The 27,517-nt window shown below is 32.7% G+C and overlaps 2 protein-coding genes and 1 non-coding gene across 14 annotated transcripts; 2 read left to right on the forward strand and 1 right to left on the reverse strand.

Moving 5' to 3' along the window:
- The first annotated feature begins 307 nt into the window (after nucleotides 1-307).
- LOC8264059 (protein LNK1) lies at nucleotides 308-12,834 on the forward strand. Of its 12 annotated transcripts, none has more exons than XR_003080538.2 (9): nucleotides 308-529; nucleotides 1,303-1,413; nucleotides 5,256-5,836; nucleotides 6,441-6,792; nucleotides 7,962-8,669; nucleotides 8,946-9,094; nucleotides 10,994-11,129; nucleotides 11,572-11,712; nucleotides 12,292-12,834. XR_003080538.2 is itself a non-coding variant. In XM_048372206.1 (8 exons), the coding sequence occupies exons 2-8, from the start codon at nucleotides 1,390-1,392 to the stop codon at nucleotides 12,346-12,348; spliced, it is 1,983 nt and encodes a 660-aa protein (XP_048228163.1). In that variant the 5' UTR covers nucleotides 308-529; nucleotides 1,303-1,389; the 3' UTR covers nucleotides 12,349-12,834. The 12 variants fall into 12 exon arrangements, 5 of the variants coding, with proteins under 5 accessions (XP_048228163.1, XP_015581528.1, XP_015581526.1 ...); XR_007215220.1 differs by having other exon boundaries at nucleotides 12,301-12,834; XR_007215221.1 differs by having other exon boundaries at nucleotides 12,305-12,834.
- A 361-nt stretch (nucleotides 12,835-13,195) lies between these two features.
- Nucleotides 13,196-19,944, reverse strand: LOC8264060. The gene is made up of 4 exons (XM_048372207.1): nucleotides 19,653-19,944; nucleotides 19,264-19,396; nucleotides 13,860-14,034; nucleotides 13,196-13,591 (listed from the first exon to the last, which is right to left on the reverse strand). The coding sequence occupies exons 1-4, from the start codon at nucleotides 19,884-19,886 to the stop codon at nucleotides 13,372-13,374; spliced, it is 762 nt and encodes a 253-aa protein (XP_048228164.1). The 5' UTR covers nucleotides 19,887-19,944; the 3' UTR covers nucleotides 13,196-13,371.
- Nucleotides 19,945-22,433: 2,489 nt separating this feature from the next.
- TRNAW-CCA lies at nucleotides 22,434-22,505 on the forward strand. The gene has a single exon. It is a non-coding gene; the product is annotated as a tRNA-Trp (tRNA).
- Nucleotides 22,506-27,517: the final 5,012 nt, after the last annotated feature.

A 27,517-nucleotide genomic window follows, 5' to 3' on the forward strand; every position in this document is an offset into this window, starting at 1 on the left:
ATATAATTCGATATATTATTTTATTATTTCCCCAAAATAGACAAAAGGGTACCCATACCAAAAAAATGACGTCACAACACGAGCCCACGTGCACCGGCTCCCGAAGGAGTGTCCCGGGACACGTGTCAAATCGGCAAGACGAGAGACTACGTGGACCAATCCGAGAGCGGAAAGTGATCGGATCTCATCCTTCTCTCTCGTCCACGAATTCGGTTATCTACGCTTGCTTGTTTTGATCTCCTCGCCACGTGTCGACCTCTACACTACCCTCTAATACGCTCATAAAAACAATAAAATAAAATAAAAAAATAATTATTAAATTTTTTGTTCAGAGAGAGAGAGAGAGCTAATGCCTCTAGAAACAACCAGAAATCTCTGATTAGGGCAAAGTGTCACCTCTGCTCTCTTACTGCTTGGGAAGATTCTCGCTTTCGACCTGCTGACTCAGAAATTCTGACTTTCCCGGGAAAATTTTGTGATTTTCTGAGAAAATTTTACTATTTTCTTGGTTAAAACTTTCGGATTTCAGGTCAATCTTTAATTGGAGTTAGATCCTTGCTGGTTTGTTCTTATTTACTGATTTGACTTTCTTTTCTGTTTGGATACTGAGAAATGAACATGATTTTCGATCTTTTGTGGTAAACTTGTGCGGTAGTTTAATTGTTATTTTTTTTTTATGCTTTTAGGGTCTTCTACTGTTTGATTGCTGAGGAATTACTGGAGATAGAAAGGCCTTAGTTCGTATTTGTAGTTTATTTGCTTTTTGAAAAAAATGGACAAAGGAAATAAAGAAAGTGAAACTCTCTGTAGTGCTATTGAAGTTTAAATTTGTTTTTATATTAATTTATATTTTGTCTATTTGGGGTATTTTGATTGTCGGGTGATATGTTTTGATTGTTCATTTCTGCTGTATTTTTTTTTCTTTTTTCTTTTCTTAACCTTTCAAGAGTCAAGACTAGATATAGAAAAGCAACTGTACCAATTCGTCTATTACTATTATTGTTTCATGTAGTCTGAAATTAAGTGCTCCGTAACATCTTCCATCAATAAATGTCTGTACTTTATTGTTATATGCCTGCCCCCAACTATGTTTCCTGAGTTAGTAATGTAGTTCAGGAAACTAGTTATCTTGCTCGAGCTGTGTTCCTAATGCTACTTTTGGCTTCTTTTGTTCAAGTTCTAAATTCAGTTGTCTCTTCATTTGTTTTTCCTTTTGGATATTTTTTTTGACTAATTGGGATTTTCTGTCTTACATGCATAGACACTGACCATCAGTATTTGCGCTTCTTTTTCCAAAATCAGGAAACATAGTTGGGGGCACGCATTCTACAATGACTATGATTCAAGAAATTATTTGTATCTTCAGTGGCGGGTAAAAGTTTGTGAGGAATGTCAGACTTGTGCATGTATGAGGTAGGAGTTCTTTCAATTTTCACTTTCGTTTTATTGTGGTTATATCCTCCTTTTGTGCCATAATAATTGAGCACTGTATGAAATAGTTCATACCAGTTGTTTCAACATGAGATCGTATTTTCTTTCAAGCATAACACTATAGAATTGAGGTATAGTGGCATTCCTTTCTCTTACTAGAAAATCCAAAAGTACAAGAGATAGAAGAAACAAGTTTCCTTTTTGTTTAGGAGACATGTAGACCGTAGCTAGAAAGGACTTCGTCCGCATTTAAGCATATGAACTCTTCTTCTTATGCTTACTTCATCTACTTTGTACGGAAGATCTAAAAGGAGTATTGAACAGGATTCAAGACCTTTCTGGACATTCTCTTTTTCTTAATTTTTGGTCCTTTTTTTGTTTAACATTGAGCTGTCGTGAGAATCTGGGTAAATCATTTGGGAGAACTTAAAAGCTATTTCTCATCTGTTAAGAATATATATTCGTAACAATCAGGTTATCTAGTTATCAGTTTAAATTCAAAATGACAGTAATGGAATGTTCCTCTATATATATATACCTTACACTGATGGAGTTTCCCATCCTCATCTCTCTATTATTCAATAAAGACTAGTCTGTCAATGCTGAGCGAAATTATAACTTTTCTGCTGTTAAGAGGCTAGTTTTAGAATTCTTAAGCTGTAGTTTAGGACAAGTGTCATGAGCATGATATCTTGTAGTATATCGTGTTTGATATATACCATTCTAGTTTTACCTAGAGAATTATTTGACCTAGAAAACTAATTTACATGAGTTATATTTGGATTTGTGGTAGTCTTAAGGTAATTTTCATTTGAATTCTCCTAAATTGTTGGATTGTTTGGGGAAAAGTACAAAGTAGATTTTTATTATTTTTTAGTCTTTATATGTTTTCAAGGGAAAAGTGGATTTGTTTTAGGCCTAAGGACAATGAAAATCCTAAAGTTTGCAGGTTGATGCAGATTTATCCCAATGTTTTTGCAATTTTAGTTTTTTCTTTCCTATCATCTTGGCTTGTTCGGATTATTCTGATGCGTTTGCGAAAGCTGAATTAAAAGCTTATTAATATATTAATTTTACCACATGCCAAATTTAAAACAACAAAAGAAAATACACTCAATGTTTATATAATTAGAATGACTTAGATTAAAATCAACTTGTCTCAAGGTTTTATTGTTATTATTTCTTGTAAAGTTCATCTTGTGGTTAACTTAGTGTCTATGCTAAAACTTGTTGTTTTTCTGCAAATTAAAATTTTTATAGTTTTGATTGTGTGGAAAAGGCTATTGTTATGGGACAATTTCTAGGATCCAGTTATGGGGTGATTGCACTAGCAATAAAAGGATAATAAGGTCTGATTAGAGAGTCTCCTTGGATCTCAAGTTCTTAAGGTGCTCAGGCCATTTTCCCTAGGAAATGCAACTTGAATGATATGTGACTTAATAATCATTCGTAAACTTCTGTGTTTAAATACAACAAGTGGAGATAACTGCCGCTTTATAAAATTCCACATCCACTACCTCCACATTCATAGGAACATTAAACGCATCTAAATACTATAATAAAACTGAACATGACTGACAACATCAGAATTCCTATTGCTACATTAAGAACCATAACATTACTCCCTTCCTCAATAAGGCATTTGTCCTCATGCGCCATGAATCCAGGTTTATGCGCTGCCCCAACATACTAGTAAGTGCGGTTCGTTCCTGAGAGATTTCAACAGTCTCTCGAGTATAGGGCTCGCTCTTAAGAGAACCCAGTGACCTCGTTAAAATTAGAGCTCATTTGAGAGAACTATATGAAATCTGAGTTTTAAAAGAACTCAATCCTTTCTGAACTTTTGCTTTCTCAACTTCAAACTCTGTTCTTCCGGCAACTCCAACGAAAATAATTTCTTATAGTTATGGCCATGTGTATGTATCTCTCGCTACAATTTAGCGTCTTAGTTGTTGAAGTATCCCAAGAAAGTTCTTCTGAACATCACTCTCTTTTGCTTCACTCGCTCATGTTCTTGATCACAGTCTGTCTTATCCTGGACTCGGTTCTGTTAATATGTCTTCATAATGCATCAAATTGTTGCTGAAAGACACAAAAGTGCACTAGAACAACCTGCTTCGAAACTAAGTTATCAAGTGGCTGTTATATCCACTTGATCTTAAGGGAAATGGGTTCTTCTTTTTCCTTTATTATGAGTACACATGAGGAATCATGTTAAGAAGGGTAAGAAGAATAACTTCTTAGCTGCTGCTCTAGAGCTTTGAGTAATACAGGATCAGTTGTAAAATGGGTGGGCTTTATTGGTTTTCCAGTCACATAGTTGAGGTTTTATAAAATGAGGACTTAGTAGCAGCACTAAGTGATGGAAGCCTCTAGTCACTATAGGGCAGTCAATCAGAATAACATAGGGAGAAAAGGAAAAGAGGGGGGAAATTTTTTAAGAGACAGAAAGAGCACTCACAAGCAAGAGAAGAGAGTAGTTAAATTTTAGAAAGACGCTAATTAAAGACTGCTCAACTGTCAATGACTGTTGTAAAAAAATGTGGTTGAATCTAAAGAAAGATCCAAATTTGTATGAGGGCCCTTCAGAATAGGATCCTTGGGTTGCCCAGATCAATATAACCCTCTGGAGATAGCAAATGGACCTCTCAGTTAGCCACTTCAGCTAGAAGTGGAGCACTTTATGCATATTCTTCTAATTAAAACCTAGAACTGAGGTTCCCCCCATTCTTACTATTTATTGTTGCAAATATATGTAGTTAGTGTGATCTTTTATACTTCAAGAATAAAGTGGCATGAGAGCGCCAGCTGCTCGCATTTTCACGTCATGTTTGGATACCAATTAATGCTTTATCTGGGGCCTGTTGATGCTTCAATTAATAAAAAAATGGCCTCATTTTAACCTTTGTCATGTTGTTGAAATTCTTTTAGTTGCTGAAGTTGCTGTTTATCAGAATTTTGTCTGCTTTTCTCAATTTCCAGATGGTTTTGGTTATTTTAAATGCTTTATTGTGATAGATTTGTATGTTAGCTTTACTAATCCAAGTTAGAAGAGTGAAGAAAAGGATACGTAGACTTAGGATTGCGAAGACTGGTTGGAGCACGACCTTTCTATAAATGTAGCTTTATGCGTAGTTGATCCATATAAGATTAAGATATATATATATATATATATATATATATATATATATATATATATAAATTTTTTATTTTTTTTTCTGTTGATACTCTGTTTTACAAATTTTATGTCACCAGGGTTATTCATGGGGCTTGTACAAGTAGCATCAATATTAGGTATCTGGTCTTTTATTTTGTATGTTGTCAAGAGCCTAGCAATTGAGAGCAATCACTTGTTGGATTAATTTCATGGCTATGAGAGAAAAAATCTTGTAATTGGTCGCTTTTCAGATTAGTTGATGGTGGGACCTGATCTGCTTAATAATAAATTCCATCCAATGCTAGAAGCTACTTTTCTAGGGTGTATGGAGAGAGGACAGCACAAACATTTAGGTTGGCTAATGCTGGTTTGAGGATATTAAAAATGATTCAGTCTCCTAATATAGTGAAGGAAATTTAATTGGCGCACATTTTTTCATGCCATCTGTTTATTGTGAAATTATAATTTCTTTTGATATTTGACTGAGTTTTGCTGTTTCTATTATACAAACTCATAATCTCATTAAACTGATTGGTCCTTAATTTCCATTATTATTCTCCCAAATTGTTGCCAACATTAATCTACTATTACTCTTGAACATTTTTGTTTAAAAGATATTGACAACTAACTATCATCGGTGGCTCATATCTTATTACTAATGCTACAGCTTGAAGATAATGTGTGGGATGAATTCAGTGAGAGTGATGACCATATAGTACCTCATCCCACTGACGACTGTGGGGATCAGTTTAGAGTTCATGGTGATGATCATAAGAAACCAAGACGCGAAATAATAGGGGTTGCAAGTAATATTGGTGATGCTACTAAGTACATTCAGAAAAAGGAGGAAGCTAACTTGCATATGCTGACTAAGAAAGATAGGATGCTAGATAAGGCTTCATGGTCTCACACACCTGATGGTGTATTTCCTGGTTCCTGTGATAGTGGCTCAGTCAAAGAAGTTGCAAGTATAGCATCTGAAGCAACAAGGGCATCTAATCAGAGTTCAAAAACTGGGAACAGCAGTTCAGTTGGTGGTGAATTTGCTGATGATGATCCTATCTTTGCGGAAAAGAGTACTGCAGATGATAATGACACGTACCGATTTCCACTAAGTCACATATCTCAGACAAACAATGATCTAAACTTTTTTGATAATGATCATGAAGTCAAAGAAAGCAGCGATCTATTATATTATGGGTGGCCTGATGACATAGGGAATTTTGAGGATGTTGACAGGATGTTCAGGTAGTCAGTTACTTGTCCTTTTATCTTACATTATGCTATATTTCTCCTATGTTTGAAAAATTTTAACTGCTAGGACAGCTCTATAAACTGCATAAATATATGTAACACAGATGTTCATAAATTGTGTGGCACTAGTCTCTCACAGTTGACTTCTTACTTATACATAATATATTGGATGGAGTATACTCCATGCACATTAAAATCCTTTTAGTCGGACGTTATTAGATATCCAATCAACAATCTGACATGTTCTTTGGAATTATATATAGGAACATTTTCACTTTTAAGAATCATGTAGATGGAAAAAGTTAACAGTTATCCAATTTACTTTAAATATTTTGCCCTTGCGTATTCAGGTATTCTTTTCTTTTTAATCTTAGCTCATCAAGATACTCTTAAACCTTATGCTATATGATAATGATGAACCTCCCCCATTATAGTGGGAAACGAGTTTGGGATGTTACTTAGAATTCTAAGTTTCAAACCATTAGGTGTCCCCTTGGGAGCATTCGTACTATCTTATAAAAATATATGTATTTTGTGAGTGTCTCTGTGAGATTTTATGTACATATGACTGGGATTTATATTCCTTTTTATCTTGCAGAAGCTGTGATTCGACATTTGGGTTGGAGAGTCTCACTAATGAGGATGACTTGTGCTGGTTTTCATCATCTCGCTCTACTGAAGGGTCTGAAGATGCATCAAAGTTGGTTTCTAGGTTTTCAAGTTCTGAGGCAAGTGCATTGGATTGCATATCAGAACATCATGAAGCTTCTAGGCTAAACAATGCTGGTCCTTCAGTCAATGTTTCCAATAAGAAAAGTCTATTAATGGGTGACAAAACAAGTTCCAATAATGCTGGTGCTTCTGACCATTCTGGTTTTGCTCATTATCAATTTTCAAATGGATCAGATGCAAGATCTGTAAGGACAGACAACTCGATGCTAAAGGAACAGGTTTGTAACAGTTTCATGTTTTCAAATGATGCCTAACTTTTTCAGTTTTAGATTCATTGAGCTAGAATAATGGTTTTAATTAGGGATCATCTGAGGTTCTTGCGTGATTCTAACAGACACTGAGTTGATCAGTCATATCCAGTTCAGATTTCCGTGTCAATAATTTGAATCGAAGTCGCTAAATTTCAGTTTGTTACTTGTAATTAACTAGTCATTAATTCATCTAACAAAAATTACATGGTGATGCTGCAGATTCTTTTTATTTAGTGTTAATGAGGCAGCCAAATGTTTTGTTTCTCTCTACTTTCAGCCTCTCTCCTCTCTTTCCTAATTTCTCCTTATGTTGTGCCATTAATTTCTTTTTCTCTAACTTGTCTCTCAAATGAGTAATCCTAGAAGAATATGACAGAGGTGATGTGAACTTTTTTTTTTTCATTTGGAATGGTTGCCAACCTCACAATGGATGAGATCACTGCATGCCACTCTGACTTCGTTGTCGTAGCAATGAGCCACGCCTCTTCATTCTGACCATCTTGCTCCCCTGATGCTGCCTCCTCTTCCATCTTCTAAATCTTTTTCATTGCTTCAGCAATGAACCACACCTCTTCACTCTGACCATCTTGCTCACCCTCCACGTCTACCCCTTCTACTTATCCTTGCCTATCGCAGATCTTTCATGCCCAAACCACCAGTTCCCTACTCCCTGTGTGTTCCCTCCGTAGTTGTTAAAGGCATGTTTAGGCGCAAGCCCTGGTGATTTTTCTGGGATTAGTTCTTGGTAATCCTATGGTTATAGCAATCAATATTTCATGATTTATTATCAGTAACAAATTTGAATTTAGTGATTTAAGAGGGCATTAGTGAAAATTTCAGTTGCTACATGTGACTTCACCAGAAAATCTAAAATAATTATGAGACAACTCCCAAGGCGTTGCATAGTAATACGAAAGGTTAAGTACAATCCTGTCTTATGAAACTTTTATGTTTGTTTCATCGAAATAAATTATTATCAAGGTTGTTTAATTTTCAGTAGATGCATGCTATATGTTTTTCCCGAGGCTGATTTTCTGGAGATACTTCATGCTAAAACCTTGTATCTTGAAATCTTCAGTATGCTCAACACTGACATTGGAATTCACTAATCTGTCGATTGTGGTTTGCTATGACAGATCAGTTCCCATAAAAGTCATGGAAGGCACCGAAATTACTCAGAGGGAAAGAGAAAAGAACGAAACCTAGACAGTGATGGTTCTTTCCATCATAATGGCAACTTCAAGCAAGTTGCAGATGCCAAATGTTCTTTTGGGGACCCGTCTCCTCAATCTTTTTCTTCTCCACATCCTCAACATCGTAAACCAGATTTAAGATCAGATTCTTTGGATTACATGCAGACAAATATTCCATATATGAATATAAACTATGGTCATTCTTCAGATCAAACTTCAGTCTGTCCAAGTCAATCCGGGATAAAGTCTGAAAGCAATGGACTCCCTTCTCCTTCTCCAAAGGACTCTTCATTTGCATCAAATCAACTGCAGTCCATAGAGAGTTCTCATGGACCCTCATTAGACACTCCTGCTATAATAAATGAGAAGAGGGAGAGACTATATCTTTGCCAGGATTTGCAAGCCCAGTATGCAAGGAATTTTAAATGTGCAAATATTGCAAGTCCAACAGCACTTTATGATTCAGTTCAGAATCAAAACCGTCAATCTGATTATGAGGTTGAATGTCATAGTGAGATTGAGGAGGTCAGCATAAGGATTCCAGCAGAACTAGATTCAAATGCACAGGAGAGCTCCTGCATGAGCTCTGCATTAGATGAGATCTCGCTAGAAGCAACTAGTTTTCGCCAACTTCAGCAAGTCATGGAACAGGTATAATATTTTATACAACTTGGAATATATATGCATAAAACTCATTCTCATACCTATATGACATTCGATGAATCTATAAGCAAATTGAGTTTTATTCTTCTAAATGGGCTATTTGCTTTTAGCAGTCTCTTATTTAAAACTATGAAAATAGCTCTACTCTTTAAGAAAACCTATATTATTGGCTGGCCTTGAATGTACGTATGAAGTCAATGAATTGTTTTTCTGTATGTTCGATATATTAATGGGCTTTGGTGGGGTGAATATTCTTGAATGCAGTTGGATATTAGGACAAAATTGTGCATAAGAGATAGTCTGTATCGTTTGGCTAGGAGTGCTGAACAAAGGCATAACTGTGGGAATGCAAATGGTGGTAAGCAAGATGATAGAGACACAAGTGGCCAGTTGATCACTGAAGATACAAACAAGTATGCTCACCCCTGTTCCTTTTCTTTTCTTTTCTTTTCTTAGCCCTTTTTTCCAGAAGAAATGTTTGCATGTTTTCTGTTTAATTTTCTCCTTTTCTTCCTGAGGGTACTGATGCATCTGTTCGATTTTTTTATTGCTCGATGTAGTATTGATATAAATAAGCTGATTTGACATGGCTTTCATTTATTCTTTTTTTAAGTAGTCGCTTATCATGCCATCTGAATGATGTCTAAAGTTTGCCTCTGAATATATCATTTCATTAATGCTGGTGGAAAACTGGCCATGGTTTTAAAGTGGCTTATCAGTTATGCCACAAATTTTGCGCATTCACTTATTAGAATTTAAATATGAAAAGAAAGTAATTTAATCTTTACTGCAGTGTTAATTCAATGCAGGCCAAACTATTGGAGAACCGAACTGGCTAATAATAAATAATATTAAGCAAGCTGAATTACCTAGAAAGCCATGATAGTCCATGTTATTTTATATTTTAAAAAACATTTACATCTGTCATTACTGTGGAATCATATGTTTATATATCTACAAAATTTGAGTACTACTAGCATATACTTGAGGATAAAAGGAAATAATTGGTTAATAAGTCACAAATCCAAAGATATATCAGGTCTTACATATGTATACGAGAATATTTTTAGCAACATGATATTTGAGACGCGGCTAATTGATTGGACGGGATGACATTACAATCTAAATGGTTTTGCTATTAGCAAAGAAATTATAGAAAAATTTCTTTGCTGAAGTCTAAGTTGTCTGGCGCTTAGTAGTGAATGAATATTACTTCCCAAAGTCTTAAGAAAAATAGCCTATATGATGTCGTTGAATTTCTTTATTACTTCTTTGTCCACTAGAGATATCCACAATGTGAACATGAAACACTGTTATAGTTTTGATCCAATGTTATAGATTCACATAGCATCTAATAATTTATTTTCTTGTCTTTTCTGTGTTTCATGGCTTCAAATTAACTACTTAAACTATGATGGGACAAGTGATCAGAAATGTGGAATAAGCATTATTTAGGTCCTCTATCATTGCCCACAAGAAAGTAACACCATATTTACAACTATTAGAACTTCATAACTTTACCACGAGTAAAGAGTTCTAGCAGGGTGAAACATAGACTTTGGGTAGGGGGTGTTTGGATAGGAAAATTAATTGGAAAGGGCTTGTGGGGAAGGGTCTGCAGGGGCAAATTACCCTGAGCATGTGATCTCACTGCCTTCACACTGAATCTGCCTTTGCATTCAGTAGTCATGTTCGTAATTATTACGTAAATTGCTGGATGTTTGTTCAATCTGGAAATACATTTCATCTAATCCATAGGTGAATTCTAAACTGTCTAGCATATTAATTGCTATCAGGCAGGCTGATTTGTGAACTTATAATGATAAGCCAGCTCACCCACTCGAAATCACATCTGATTGGATTATTGTTTTCAAGACCTTTTCTACCTTTCAAGCATTATTACAGACTATGATCCAAGATCGCATAAGAATAATGAGGTAGGCGATAAGGCTTTCCTCTTATTACCCCTCCACAAGCAATTTGGCGGACAGTCTAACATAGTAGATAGAAGAATACTTGAGTGATCTTTTTGATTTTTAGTAATTATTATCTTTAGGTAATGCTCTTGGTTCCTGTATTCTTAATATCTATGCTGTGTCCCATATCATGTACCTCAACTTGAGCCCAAGGACATGCGCTTGAGCTGATATGGCATACCGTGTATGTTAATCGAATTCGAATTGCCCTGGCGTCATTTTGCATTTCACTCTTGCCTCAAGGTTTTGGTAGTTAGTTTTGTTTGTTAGTTTCAACCCCATTTGTCTAGAATACTCTTCTCTATCTCTCTAATTTTTATGTTTGCTCTTATTCAGGGGCACTGGATTCCTTGATATTGAAACTGATACAAATCCCATAGATCGATCTATAGCACACCTCTTGTTTCATAGGCCCTCAGACCCATCTCTGATACCTCTTAATGACGCACTATCTCTGAAGTCTCACACCATGGTAAGCTTTTATTTTTTCGTGTACTCATATATCTTTCAATTGCTTTTTCGTATTGTAAGCTCAATGGAAGTGAACTGACAGGTTCATGGGTCCATAACTAGTCCACCTGTGATTTCCAAGGATCAGATTTGCCAGGAAGAATCTGCCAGTGGTGCAGATAAAACCTTATTAATGAGTGGCAACAATCAATGACTATATATTAACATCCGCTCACTCATTGTAGAATATGTTAATTTTTGGATTACTGTACATCGTGTATAATAACTTAAATGAGGTTTCCAACGTAGATGCCTGTTCAATTCTATGTTTGGATTTCCTCATTTTTTTAGATGTCTCGTCGATGTTTACCCTTGTAAAGGTTATCATGATCGTCCACTCTTCTACTTAATTGCCATATTTCAAGAGATTTTTTCTTATTGCTTTCATTATGTCGATTGCTCAGGTAAATCAATGGTGTTGGAATTTATCCTAATTGTGCACGTTTTGTTATGCCAACTAGCTTGGGACCAAGGTTTGATGTAATTGAGTCGGAGCATAAATTTATGGATGCCACATGATCATGTCCAATTCCTTCCTTAGATTGGTAAAATCAGAGATCATTTACTGCATTAAACAAAGCTTAAAAAACCGTTCCATGTCTGTTCATTGTGTAATGTGAACTTGCATCTTATTCTAATTTTATGTTGTGTATATTTGGTAAACAGTTAGTTGCTACATGTACCGGCATTCAATGTTCATGCTGATTTAAAAATTTGTTATTGGCTTGTGTCTGGAATGAGAGAAAGAGAGGGAAAGTGAGATAGAGAGAGAAGAAGAATAGAGTATTAAAAGGAACATGGATTTGTTGGCATAGTCTAGCCATTAATTATACATCAGTGTTTCTTAACTATGGTAATCTAAGCAAATCAGTTACAACTTTTATTTGTTGCATCACAATTCAGTAATCTCTTGCTAGCCAACATGTGTGTTTGTATGGTAACTGGGTCTGATGAGCATTTTCCTATTAATTTGTAATAGCCATGGTTTTCTAGTGTGTTGAAACTAGTGACATTGAGGGATCAAAGATTGAATATTTTCTTGTTGGGATCTCCGCGTTTAGTTAGTGTTGCTGTCTTTTTTTGTTAATTTTATACTTGGATTGTTTTTACTGCATCTCCGACAGTGGTTTCAGACAGAACTGTTTCAGGACCTTATGAATCAAGTTCGCACGCCGCTTTAAATGGGCGAACAGCTCACTCTTGGAACATATTACAGTCCCAGGTGGCGAAAGGCCAGCTCACTCTTGGAACATATTACAGTCCCAGGTGGCGAAAGGCCCATATCGAAGTGGCAAACCTTATGTCAGATGTGAGCTTTTGAGGAAGATCAAAAAAATAAGTAATTTTTATCCATCGAGTGATGGCACTAAGCCGACTTTCACCTCTGCTAGACAGGTTGTAATCAAGCTCCCTTCCGCTTTTGCAGTCGAGGGCCAAGAGTCTTGCAATCAAGCTTCCTTCTGATTTTGCACTCGAAGGTCAGTCTTGATCTAAGCAGAAAACCTTTGCACCCCTTCATTACTTTTTGAGGTGCTATGCAACGTGGAAATTGTCTATTTGGTGATTTACCTATGCAACGTGGAAATTGTCTATTTGGTGATTTACGATAACATATACCTTGATTTAATTGTTTGAAAATTATTCAGGGAAGCTATAATTTTAATGTGTTCAAGTGTGGAATTGCATAAAATATAAAGGACCAATCTGTAATATCTTATAAATCATATTAGACTATTAACATTCAGTTCAAAATTTTAGAACAAAAATATCAATTGTAAAATGTTTGATACTGGTTTTGAATAAGGAACAGAGATGCTTTTTCCAAGCCAAGCTTGAAGGGGCCCTAATATTTTCATCTGCCTACTTTTGTCATTTATCTAATGATTTCAATTGGCTTTTGAAGACCAATATCCTGTCTCCACCCTCCAGGGTTATAAACAGGTTGAAATCATGTTGGACATGGAACCATACTTGCCACAGGATCCTTTGCTCTGGATCCTAAGGTCAAACAAACAAAAAACAAGAATATAAAAACAATGGACACCACCATAAATTATCGGAAAAAAAAGTACACATTCTCTGGTGTACATAATTATGCTACATGGTTGCTGACTACTGCATTTAATCGATTACACATTTTCCCTCACTGGTATAAAACAAAACAGTTTGCCCAACAAGAGAAAAGAATTCCTCTCTTAGTTCTGCTAGTCAAACTGCTGCCTTAAATGCATCTCCGTCTCGCTTTTCCAAGTAGCATGAGATGACTGGCCCTTCATTCTTTTACTCTTTTCCTTATCCTTTATCATAGACCCCTTTTTCTTCAGATCTTTGTTTGTATCATTAGGTGGCCGATCACCGCAAACTGGGCAGACCATTCCACGAGCGCTGGAGTAGGTCTTGGGTATCCCACATTGCAAGCACATCCTATAAACAGACAGGAAAAATTAAATAAGTTGATGAGAATTAAGAGGCAATGCATAAACAGGAGAGCAGGTTAGACATTTAGAATAACTAAACTGAAAGCAAGTTGCTTTTACCTTCAACACCTTATTCAAAACCTAGCAAAAATGCCAGTTTATGACAAGATGTCTAAATCATTAGGCTTTATCCTTAGCACCAGTTAACAGGGAAAAGGAAGAGATTATTAACCCCAATAGGTAGAGACATTCTCAGGAAAAACAAAATAATGTACCTCAGTAGCTCTGCAGCATCTTCTGCATTTGGATTGGCTACTGTTGGTACACGCTTTCCTCCTTCCTGTGTTGTGCTAGGAACTGATTTAATCAGAGGTTGGTCTTTAGCCTCGATATCGCTTCGCACCCGCTCATGAATTCCAACAAGTTGAGGTTTGGCCTCTACTACCACACCTATGGAGAAATATGCATACAATAGTTTATACCTTCTGGCTAATGGAATATACAGACAATATATTAGATAATATAGGGCCGATGAAGGAGATAAAGTGCAGAATACTGCTTCCTGTCAAACTGCCTAGTATAGCAAAATAGTCTTATTATAATCTGCACCTCAAGTAGTACGTAGTTTCTGTGCTTAGCATTTTGTAAAAAGAAATTACTAAAGGAACGAAGACAAAAGAAAAGAACATGGATGATAAGTAAGGTATCTTAACTTAAAAAGGATAGAAGTACCGAAGATGTTGAACTTGCCCAACCCACAATTCTTATTAACACTTAAACCCTAAACCCTAAATTCTTATTAACACTTAAAAGGACTCCTCAGAATGTCCCTGAAGTATACGCATGTAAAGAAGCCAATAATACCACCCTATCCCATAGCAGATTGAAATATAAAACCTGATTTTGAAAAGTATAATCACTGTTTAAAATTCAAACCACCTATGCCAATTCAGAGTGTAAAAGTAGATGAGAATAAGACCTTTCTCCTTGCCAAACAAGAGCTTCTAAACACATTCACTTCATCAACAGAGACCAGAAAATGATCTTCTGAGAGACAAATAAGGTGTTATGGAATGTTATTGGAAAAACTAATTTCAAGAATTCAACTACAAAGTCCTTATATCTAGCCTTAGCTAACAAACAACTGAAACAAATGCAAAGAGCAAGCAGTGAAAATAACTCCCACCTTCTCTGTTATTAACATTCCGAAAGAAGTGAAGGTCCTGGAAGAAGGAATTATTTAAGAGCTATAATGTGAAGATTCCCTTCTTCAAAAGCCCTTTTAAGGAATCAAAAATTACTAGAAAGCCCCTCCTATTTTTTGCACGATAAACGCATAGTACACTATTTATGAAACAGAAATAAAAACCCACTACTATTGATGCATGATTTTAAGAATGCGACTCAAGAACCCTAGTGAAATCAATTTTCAGAGACTATAACTAGTAAACTCTTAAAGCTGAGGACACGCTCACTTATGCATTCCTTTTTGAGGTTATCGATATTATTAATCACCCTTTCTTATAGTGAGGTGGATAGTGCGTGAATGGCAGTTCTCTGACGAGGGAATCAATCCTGTCGAAAGAAACTAAGATGAGGTAAAAAAATTATGTAGTATTGTAATTCAAGGATAAACAGGTTGTGCTTTTAACAAACTGTAAAATTAGACGACATAATTTGAGTGGGAACTCAACATCTTGAAAAGAGATGCTATTAAATACTCCCTTCCATTTCATGAGGAAATCAAGAGAAATGGAGGGAAATAGGTTTGATGAGACTCAAATTTTCAAGATGAAAAATATGAATCATTTAGAAAAGATGTGATAGTAAAAGCAAATGGAATTTCCTTCATTCTAAATAACATATTCAAACAATAGAAATGAAATTCCATCATTTATTTTCTTTTCCCTCTACTCTCTCTAATTTTCCTTTCTTTTCCCTTGTACAATTAGTGCACCAAATATAGTGCAAGTGTTTTCTAAGAGAACTTCAAAGGACTTATTGGTAATTATTCTTATACAAGCTAAGGCAATATAGTAGTTGAAAAAGATTGATGCAGTGCCGTATTATTCCAATTGAAAAGGACATAGGGACATGATAATAGAGCATAAATACTCTACATGTAACTAATGAGGGACTAATGATAACCGAGAGACTTAATAAGGTTGATTAATTCATGATAACCGAGAGATTTAATAAGGTTGCTTAATTCATGACAACCGAATAACCAAGCAAGCTGTGTGATTCATGATGCATGAGCCACTGAAGAATCTGTGTGTTCTATGATACTTGTCTTTAAGAATTCAAATAAGACAGGGAAAGGTACCAAGAATAAAGAGATCATCTCCGAACAATCAGTTATAAAATTCGCTTAGGGTTGGGAATCATGTCCAATAAGTCAATACAATCAAACTTGGACAAGGAGAAACAAAAAGGCCTATACAAAGGGTAAGGCACAGAGATCTCCACGTATGCCAAAAAACAATTCTATTTCTATCAATCTCTCCAACCTATTTTTAACTTTGTTATCAGAGTGCATGGCTATACACGAATAATTAGTGCTCCTCTAATCGTTTCTTCTGATCAGTAGATAACGTGGACTCAAATTATTCAACTCTAATACCCTCCTGATCGGGGACCAATTATCGATACGTATAAGACCAAGACAAATATTAAGCAAGTATAATATTACTGGCATGAGTCTAGAAATTCTCTAAGTTTGTTTTTAGACTTGAATGCTCCACTATCAACATTTGTAATATAATACTTCTTCACTATTTTGGCAATATGACTTCTAGCAAAAATCCAAAAAAGCAGCATGCCATAGCTACAAAAAGATACATCATGCTAAATCTCCTGCCATGCTGGCTATTAGAGAAAAAGAGATATGAAACCACAGTTTTGACCAGAGCCTATCATACAAAGAAGTAGTAGAAATATATCTTTTCCCTTTCCATCAACCAAGATCAATGCAATTAAAAGAAACATGGTTTAATATAGAAAATGTCTTCATTTAATAGGTTAAAAGTGAGGAAGAAAGAGAGATTTTTCTGCAAACTTGCTTGTGGAAAAGAAAGTTTCAAGAGTCTATACTCTTTAATCCAAGACAATTCATAAATCTCACTAAAAGAAAAAAAAAATCACCAAAAGCACAGAAGAAAAATAATAACAAACTAAGCAGATACAGGTGGTTTCAAGGCAACACAGTTATTCACTAATCAACCACATATCACCATTTCCTACTTCCACAGCAACGCAATCAATGTAACTGATTGCAGGAAATTAAGAACAACAGTAAAATAATTATATCACTGACAATAGTCATAAGAATCAAAATAGGAAATTTCAAAGTCAATGAAGACCAAATTCACAGTCTCCATAATCTAAAAATTCCTAAAAGCTAGGTGTACTAGATGACGCAATGTAAGCCGTACTCAGTGTAGTTAAAAGCGAAAGGCACACTCAAGGCAATATGCCCTCCTATCGCCTTGAAGTGCAAAGAGCAAAAAAAGGGCTCGCCTGAACGAGGCTAGGTGCAAAGTCCTAAAAAGAAATTAACTAAAGAAATATGTGCCAAAGAGCATAAATATTTAGCAAACATAAATCCAGTGATAATCAAAGCTTGTAATAAATCACCTCACATGAGGACATACTTGTTCCAGCTGATTATAGAGAGTAGAGACAAAACATGGAGACAAAAAAAGAATAAAATAGAAAGACCGCCAGCTGTTTAAGTGTTTTCCTATTTTATATTAACCTAGGCTTAAAAAGACTATTTTACCCAAGTTAGTGTTACCCTAAATTACCTAATAAAACCAGAGTTTTCACCTAATTACTTAAACTTAAAAAAAGAACAAAATCACAAAACTCTTGCTTCGTTGAAGAAGCGCAAAAAATATTATATGGAGCAATGGGCTATTTCAGTGCTTCGCCTGGGCGCTTAGGCACACCAAGTGAGCTCTTTTGACCATACTTTAGTTCTTAAATTCTAACAAGAAGGGGAAAGAGACAAGATGTCTTATGCCCAGCCTTCAAAAGGAAACTTCCTTTCTAGCAATAACTAAATAGATGGCATTACTGGACCTTCCCTACAATAAAGAATTTACTTTCCTTGCACTGTTGTGATTTAGCTTGAACCGGAAACTCTTTGTAAGGTAAACAAAGATCTTCTATCTTCAGATTACCTAATACCAATGCTTTTCAGTGATTCAAATATGAAAATGTAGAAGCAATCATGAAAGTTCATTATGAACCTTAACTGAATGCAAGTAAACCAAGAATCATGAATTTATTCAAAAGCTGCAACTGAACTGAATCAAGAAACTATGAAGTTTATTTACAAACCAAAACTGAGTTCAATTACACCTCAGCCTATGATCTTTTTCTTGCTTTCTTAATAAATGTAAATATAATTAAACAGAGTTCCCATATATCATAATGCAGTCATAATATCCTATTAAGAGGGACAAAGAGTTAAACAAATCTCCTAATATTTTCCATGTTGTTCTGTAATTCTCTATCAAATCTCCTAATATTTTCCATGTTGTTCTGTAATTCTCTATCTTTTCTATTGCATTAGAAGAATTAAAGATTTTGAAGGATTTGAAAAGCCAGAGAGTATTCAATAATAATTTTTATAGACTATAAAAATTAGAGATTATTAAATATTGACTTTTAAAGACTTGAAAAAAGTCAATGAACATCAAGGAGTATTCAAATACACTGTTGTAAAGTTTATATAAGTAAATCGGTATTCAGAAGTCATTAACTTTTATAAACTATAAACTTTTGTATATCTTAGATGACTTTCTATGTGGTGGTATAAATATAAAAAGTCACAAATTTTTTTCACTTTCCATCAAGATTTCAATGGACTTTTACTTAGGTATGGAAGATGTCGACTGAACAGAGAAGGAAAAAAGAAAGTGATTCTGAAGAGCAACATTAACAATCTGGTATTTCACCTATTATTATTACAAATACTGGCTGCTAATTATGTGATTTTATCATATTACTTTAGTATTTTTCTTGAATCTTTTGGGACTTTTAATTATTAATTGTCTAAGGTCAGTTCTGTATAAATATTTAAATTATGCCCAATTTGGGGAATTGAGAGAGACAAAACCATAGATAATTTAACACAAAACTTTCATGTCCGTTTCACATAGTAAACAATTATATTACAATCTATAGTGCCAAAAGTAAACCCTTATTTTACATGTAAATAGTTGGAGGGGCATCATTACTTGGCTACCCAATTCGAATTAACAGCTTATTTCATTAATCATTAACGTAAAAGAATAAATAATTCTTTTCAAGAACGACTTTTTCTTTTTTGTATGAGACTTATTTTACTATCTTGTAATTAATTGCACATTTGTGAGCTCCTACTTTTATTTATTATTTTAAGAATTTACTCTTTTTTATGAGAAGGAATTTACTTTTATTATATGGGAAATTTAGATTTATTCAATCAAAATAAGTATTAGAAATCAATGGAAGTCTATCAATGTCTAAGTTCTCCAAATAAAATCTCTAAAAGTTGTTCATAAATTTATGAACTCTACATAATTCATTAAAAATTCATGAAATGTACAAAAGTCATTTACTTAAAAGAAGTCTATAAAAATCTTTTCCAATACACCCTCTATGTTAGTCTAGCTGGAGCAGGAAATTTACCGGCAGGTAAGTCTTTCTTGTCCCTGCGCTTCCTCCAACGGCCACCATGCCTCCCTGTCTGATTCTCAGCATCTTTTACAGAACTCTGTAGTTCTTCAACACTATTGTTAAGAAAATTTGGTGGTCCTGAAATCTCCAAAACCCACATCAAAAATGCCAAAATTAGTCCACAAATTCTGATTAAAACCCTACTCCATGAATTAATCAATCAAAGCCCAATAGAGAGAGGGAAAAAAGAGGAAATGCCAAAACTAGTATTTTTTTGCTCAACACCCAAAACAAATAATACTAAAAGAATCAGACTTTAGACCCTAGTTTTAAATTCCATTAATTAACCAATCAAACCCCAATAGAAAGAAAAGAAAAAAGAGCAAAGTAAGAATGATTACTTCAGAGAACGCGTCCAATGCAGAGGGAAGACCAGAGGATGATACATTAGAGGGTGCGGATTGGTCCAACACTGATTTATAAGAAAGTGTACGACCACCGGCAGCAGCGGCGGAGGCAGGATGATGGCTGTCGTAATCGTCGTCTTCGTCAGAGGATAAACTGTAATCTTGCTGTTGGTGCTGTTCTTCTTCTTCGTCTGCTGAAGAATATGACTGGATGAGTGATAAGCTCATTATGGTTTATTATTGGATCGGATTCAGAACTATGGCAGGCTTCGTTTCTTTCTTTAGGGTCTCTTTGGATTGGGATTCCGAAAACGTTTTCTTAATTTACAATTCAGTCCTCTAAAGTGTTTCTTTTGTACAATAAAGTCCTCGTAATATCTTTAAATTAGAAAAAAAGTACAAAAACATACATTGTGATTATATATTTTTTCATTTAGATGATTATAGTTTTTTCCGTGATAAGAAAATACTTTATAATTTAGTTTTTTATATTTTTACTACTTTGAAAATTAATATCTTTAAATTTTTATAACTTAATATTAGCATCATATTCATTTTTAATAATAAAATTATTTTATAGGTGATTTACTATTAAATTAACTATCAACACACTTTTAAAAATATTTTATTTTTATTTTAAAAATAGTTCCACTTTATTCTTAATGTACTTAGTTATATGCTAAATCACTTAATAAATGATTTTTTTATTAAAAATAAGTATTGTATTAATATTAAATTATAGAAATTTAAAAATATTACAATCTATTTAGTATATAGGATTGCTTAACTAAGCCATAGTATTAGTAAATAACACTACGTTTGGTACATATGATAAACACTGACTCCAGTCCCAATTGCTTAGCTAATCTATGAGATAAGTCTTATCTAAAACCAAACCTGCATATATCTTTACTAAATCATATCCGGTGGGAGTATTAATCTATAATTAATAAAATTTGATCCCTAAAATAACTTTGAATATTTGTTTTATTTTTCTAAAATGATCTTAATTTTTTAATTTATTTTACAATTGCCTATGCTTATGTTTATATACCCTAGAGAGAAAATGGTAGTTTAAGCTAAAAATTGATGTAGACTAGATAAACAAACTTATAAGACGTTATGAAAAAAAGAAAGAAAGAAAAATTAAGAGATATGAGTTTTATATATAAGGCAAAGGCTTAATAAGCTTAGGATTAAGTCTAATCTTAAGAATTATGAACTCATAAATAAAATAGACTCATAGTTTTAGAAAATAGTAAAAATATAAAAATATTAAATCACATTATACTTTTTTATCAGAAAGAAAATGATATTTTTAAATTCAAAAGCACTAAAATAAAGGACATTATTTTTGTAATTTTCTTCGACAATTATTAACCTAAAACTCTTTTCATCAGAGAAAATGTTAGGGTAATGTTTAATTGTTGAAGCTATATTCTAGAAAATTCTTTTCAAAAAATTATAAAAGTAGAATTTCGCATTTAGTTAACATAAGTTTCTAAAATCAAAAAAAAAAAAAAAGCATTTTCTAGATCTTTATGTTTTGATTCTTTTATATTTAAAACTACAGACCTAAATAGCAATAGATTCTATTATTATTTTTTATTATGTAAATCCAGAATAACACACTTTTTTTTTTCTTTTCTATAGCTCTTATCTTAAATTCTTATTTTCCAAATAAAAAATTAAGAAAGCTTGAAAATATAGAAAAATACTGGAAATTTAAAATAAAATGAATTCTCCACAATTAAACAATTCTTTAAATATTTCACTTTTATTTATCTCAACTGTTATTTACATAATGTGATATATAATACTTTTAATATATTGCATTTAATTTTATATCACATTTACTGTTTCAATAAAGAGCATATGGTTTCAAAAATTTAATGGATTGATTTTAATTTTTAATTTGATTATCCTTTAAAAATATGAAAAGCCATAAAACTTATATCAAATAGGGATTAACAAAAATAATATTAATTTAATTAAAAATATTTTTTATTAATTAAAGAAATATGCAATTAAATTTATAATTATTTTAGATATAAATATATATTCATATTGGTTATTATCAATATAATCATTATATGTGAAAATAATAAAGGTCAAATTTAATATAACTAAATAAAATAGTATATAAAAAATCTACAACCTCAATAAATAAATGATTATGAAATTTAGTAAAGTAAATGGAATGAGTAAATGAATAAGGTTACAAATTGGTGTAATGGTGAAAATAACTTACAATTTCCTAAATTACAATTTGAGAATATGGTAGAATGAAAGGAAAAAAAATGTTAATTTATGTAAAGATATAATGTTAGTAATTAGTGAGGCACAAAATTAACAAAGTTTAAATTAAATACATAAACCTTAAGAGTTCTTTAGTTCAATTTTACAAAAACTAATAATATTATATAACTACTAAAGGAGATGAAGGATTAAATGATTTAAAAACTATTGGTATTTAATTTAATAATAAATATGTCAAAAGAAGAAATAGTGGTTGTAAGGAGTAAACTCAAATAACTTTTTTTCTTAAAAGAACATTTACATAGATTAATCAAAATCAAGAGAAAGAAAAAGCCATAAGAGTCGTATCAAAGTTATAATTTTATACATAAAATATCAAATTATGTTTTCTACAATATGAAATTGAAAAACATGGTATATGTAAATTTCTCTGACATGAAACTTTGCCAATTTGTATTAAGATAAAAATGCTTGTATGTTATTTCAATTAATTGTGTAGCTAAAGTAGCAACGGGTGGATCCGTGGCGCAATGGTAGCGCGTCTGACTCCAGATCAGAAGGTTGCGTGTTCGATTCACGTCGGGTTCAATTCCCACATCCTGAACCTTTATTTTTTCAGCAAATTTAATTTTCCGATATTTTCATTGATTTTTTAATATAAAACAAATTCCTTTTGATTTAATTTATTATTTATTAATAACTGAGATTATATTACTTTAAAACCAATTATTTGAAAAAGAAGCTTTATGTTATATAAAACAAATAAACATAAAAATCTCATTAATAAAAGAATTTGATAAAAAAATAGAAATGAAAAAATAAAAAAAGAATGATTAAAGAGAAATAAAAAAAGAAGAGATGTATACTAGTCGTTTGCCTGAGCGTTGTACGACCATTATTATTATTTGGGGAGTCCAAACCTGTTAATGTAGTTGGAATAAAGTACTAGGATTTGAGATTTTCAAGAACCTGGTTATTGACAGGATATTCGAGTTGAGTATCAAGGAAATCCGAGAGAATGTCACTACCAAAATAGAGGAGCTGAAGCTAGAAGAGTCCACCGCCCTATCGGAGAAAATAAGTCAAGAGGAACTACCTGTTCTTATAGAAAATAGCATTGTTAATGTTTTTTTTATGATGATGTAATAACATCCGACATTTATGAGGACGATGTTTCTTTCCTTTCCAAGATCAATGATATGACGATTTTGCTTACTTGTACAATATTTTTTCTAATGATAGTGTGCATTTTGATAATTATAACATGTGCATATTTGACATCAATTTCATACCAATTAACTCATTTAATTTAGGCACAAATGTAAATCCATAGAATGTTTTGATAGCTCATGATATAACTTCTGGAGAGATGAGAAAATTTGAGAGAATAATAGAAATAAAAAATAGTATTTGCTTAGTCCTATAACGACATGCCAGGTCTAGACAGGAAAATAGTAGAGCACTATAACCTCACTCATCCGTATATAATGCTGGTAAAACAGAAGAAGAGAAGACTAAGGTCGGAATGTGCAGAGAAAATATGAGAAGATGTCATTAAGCAGGTTAAGGCCAATTTCATTGACATGATTGACTATTCCGAATGGTTGGCAAATATTGTTCCAGTCCCGAAGAAGGATGGTAAGGTCCGAATGTGTATGGATTACTAGGGCTTGAACAAGGTGTGCCATAAGGGTGAATTTCCTTTTCCTTATAGATGTAATAGTTGACAGTGCTGCCTCGAATGCAATATGCTCTTTTACGGATAGGTTTTCTAGGTACAATCAGATCAAGATAGTAGTGGTGGACAAGCTAAAGACATTGTTTATCACTTTATAGGGGACGTACTACTACAAAGTTATGCTTTTTGGACAAAAGAACGTGGGAGCAACCTATTAGAGAGCATGCACTATCTTGTTTCATAACATGGTGCACAAGAAGGTGGAGGTGTATGTGGATGACATGATGATAAAGTCCAAAATAAGGGAATGACACTTTTAGGCTCTTGAAGAGTGGAAAGGTATAACCTGAGACTCAATCCGAAGAAGAGTGTATTCAGAGTTACATCGGGAAAGTTATTAGGATATATAGTAAGTCAGGAGGGTATATAGATCGATCAGGATAATGTTAAGACTATTTAAGAGATGCCAGCGCTGAAGACGGAGAAAGAAGTCAGAAGTTTTCTTGGACGCTTGCAATACATCAACAGATTCATTTTCAAGCTCACAACGGTTTATGATCCTAACTTTAAGCTTTTGAGGAAGCATCAGCCCTTTATATGGGATAAACATTGTTAGAAGGCTTTTAATAAAATCAAAGAATATTTGATGAAGCCACCAGTACTCAAGTTGTCATTTGTTGATCCTACATTTAGCCTTGAAGATGGAAGCCATAAGGATAATAGTAGTACAGTGCAAACCTAATGATGTAGAGCATGCAGTCTATTACCTTAGTAAGAAGTTGCTACGCTTTGAGTCGAAGTATAACCTCGTGGAAAAGACATGTCTAGCCATGATATGGCCTACAAGAAAGTTGAGGTACTACTTTAAGTCTTATAGGATGCAGGCAATTTCAAAAATTAATTCTTTAGAATATCTATCTAAAGCTTCATCTCTTATAAGGAAGCTGACTGGATGGCCAGTTCCTAACAGAGTTTGATATTGAGTACATCACAAAAAAGGATGCATTAGCTACCCTATCATCTATGTGGGACAATTCCTCACAGCTTTCGATAAAGCCTTTGGTGATCATGAAATTAGGTGTGCCTTATTATTAAGGGGTCGAATAATGCAAGTTCATATAGGACTGAAAGCAAAACCATGGTTCTACTATTTGAAGAGATTGATAAAAAACAGGAAATATCCAAAAGGAGTGATTGCTAGAAAAAAATACGCGATGCGAATTCAAACTAGGAATTATTTGAGGGTACAATTCTTTTATTTTTCTTTTTAAATTCTTAATTATATTCTTTTTAAAATGTCTTTTATTCTTATGAGAATTAGTTGACACTTAAGAGCCTATTTAGTGTTATTTGAAGAGACAACATTTTATATTTCTCTTTACTTTTAAACTCTTAATATAGTTTTGTTTTTAACTTTTTTTATTTTCATGGGAATTAATTATCTTATTAATTAGATAATAATTTTTTAATGGTTATATATTTATTCTCATTCGCTCTTTGTTATTTATTCTATTGTATCTCGTGAATTTTCTATTTTAATTAATATATCAATGTATCTTCCAAATTAATTTTATTATTATTTAAAATTATTATTTTTAATAATATAATTTCATTATTGTTAAAATAACTCACCTTATGGGCGTGCAGTAATCTAGTTAATATAACTATATCATCTCCTCTATTAATTATATATGTCATTAACAATCCTTAATTTTTATATCGTGCTAATTTTACATCTTGGGCTAATTTTGTATTTCATGATCTCCATTTTGATACTTAAAAAGTTATTATTTATCACCATAACTATTATAATATAAATTACTATTTATCATTCATAAATTTTATGTTTTTCATATCCATCTTTATTTCTAATTTTATCTTTATTTTCATTCTCAAATAAAATTAAAGAACAAATAATAGAAGAGAATACAAAAAATATAGCTTTTGAAAAAAAACTAGAATAATTTGCAACTTTATTTTTAAAACTCTCAAAATGTATGCTCAAAGAAATTATGTTAATTTGTTAAGAAGTTTTATGATTATGTACTATTCAAGTTAGTAATTTTTATTATTTTTGCTTAATTAATTAATTATATTAAAAGTTTAATTTAATAGTTGTATTTATAAATCCATATATCAATTTGAGTATACATCATAGAAATTAATTAGCTGTATGGTTTAAATATCTCATTATTAGACATTTACTTTCTTTTTTCTATTATTTAAAAATTTTGAATTACATTTTTAAGACTAATATTATTTTATTATTTTAAATTTAATTCTTTATATATGTAATATTTATGAAAATGATAGCTCATATGCACCAAAGTAAGGTAAAAATAGTTATAAACTCTATTATTTTCAATTGGCCGAATAGATATATGGCTTTTTGAATTTTTTGAAAATAATCACTTAGCTATTTGAACTTTTGTTTGGTCATTATAGCTACCTGAACTAGTTTTTTTGGACCATATAAATCCTATTTTGTTATTCTTGGGAACGCGTATAAGACAAGTGTTTGGTCATTATAGCTACGTGAACTAGTTCTTTTGGACCATATAAATCCCATTTTGTTATTCTTGGAAACGAGTATAAGACAAGTGCTCTAACATGGAATTGACTTGTACTAAATGTTAAAAGAAGACGACTAAATGCATATGTGGTTTCTAGAACTTCTTAAAAATAATCACTTGGCCAATTGAATTTTTGTTTGGTCTCTATAGCCACGTGAACTAGTTTTTTTGAAATTCTAAATCCTCATATCTTTTTGTGCCACTAGCTTGGTTGGTATGTATTTAAATGTGGGCGATTATATAATGCATAAATTATTTTTGATGAAATTCCTCAAAAAAATACTATAAATTGAGAATGAATAGATTCAAAATGACAACAAAATTTTATAATTATTATAAAAAAGTATAGGTTTATTGAAGATGATAACTGTAATACCCGAAATTTTCATTTAGTAATGTTAATAATAATAATTATTAATAAATTAGTTTTTATTCAAATTAATTTTAACTTCATTTCTATTTGGTTTAATTGGAATGAATTAAGTGGAATTTTAATATTAGATAAATAAATGAGTTATTTCTATATCCAATTAGTTTGATTTTTAAGGAGTTAATTAAGTAAATTATTTGAGAAATAAATTATATTTTTAGTCATTCCAATTTTTCTCAAATGTATATGTATATAAAATAAAATTATATATTGGAAGAATTCGTAAAGGATATTTTTATAAAAGAAATTTCTTAGAAAAATTGGTATTTTAATTAACTAGTGGTATTTAATTTTAAATTGGAAAATATTTAACAAATCGGTTATTTAATTTAATTGTGTGTTAGGACCAAATTGGAGATTTATTTTGGAATAAGGATTAAAAGTATAATTTTATTAATATGAGGTTTTAATGAAAATTTGTATGTTTAGTATTTTTATAATTAAATATATCGGTAAGGGCTTTTTGGTAAATTTATACTTAAAAAGCAAACGTATATATGTAATTGTATATTTTTAATAATTCTAATTTGGTCCAAATTAAATAGTTAGGAGTTTAATTGAAAGGTTAAAAAGAAACTTATGGGTTAATTGAAAATTCCGCAAGACGAAATTGTAAGTATTTAAAACAGTTGAGGGACCAAATGGTAAGGAGTAAAAGTTCAGGGGCCTAATGTCGATATTGGAAGGAAAGAAAGAAGAAAAGAAGAAAGAGAGAGAGATCAGGGAGAAGGAGAAGCTTCCGTCGGCTTCCATGGCAGCCGAGAATTCCATCCGTCTGAGGCACGGCGGAGCGGGCCGGAACTGCAGCGGAAACCGGCGAGCTTGCTGGAGGAAGCGGCAGCAACTCCGGCGGCGATGGGTGGCGAGAAAAAACAGCGAGAGGAAAGCAGCTCCTTTGACCCCGTTCGTGCCTTTCCGA

This window comes from Ricinus communis, chromosome 3 (assembly GCF_019578655.1).
Source record: "Ricinus communis isolate WT05 ecotype wild-type chromosome 3, ASM1957865v1, whole genome shotgun sequence".
NCBI classification, from domain to species: Eukaryota; Viridiplantae; Streptophyta; class Magnoliopsida; order Malpighiales; family Euphorbiaceae; genus Ricinus; species Ricinus communis.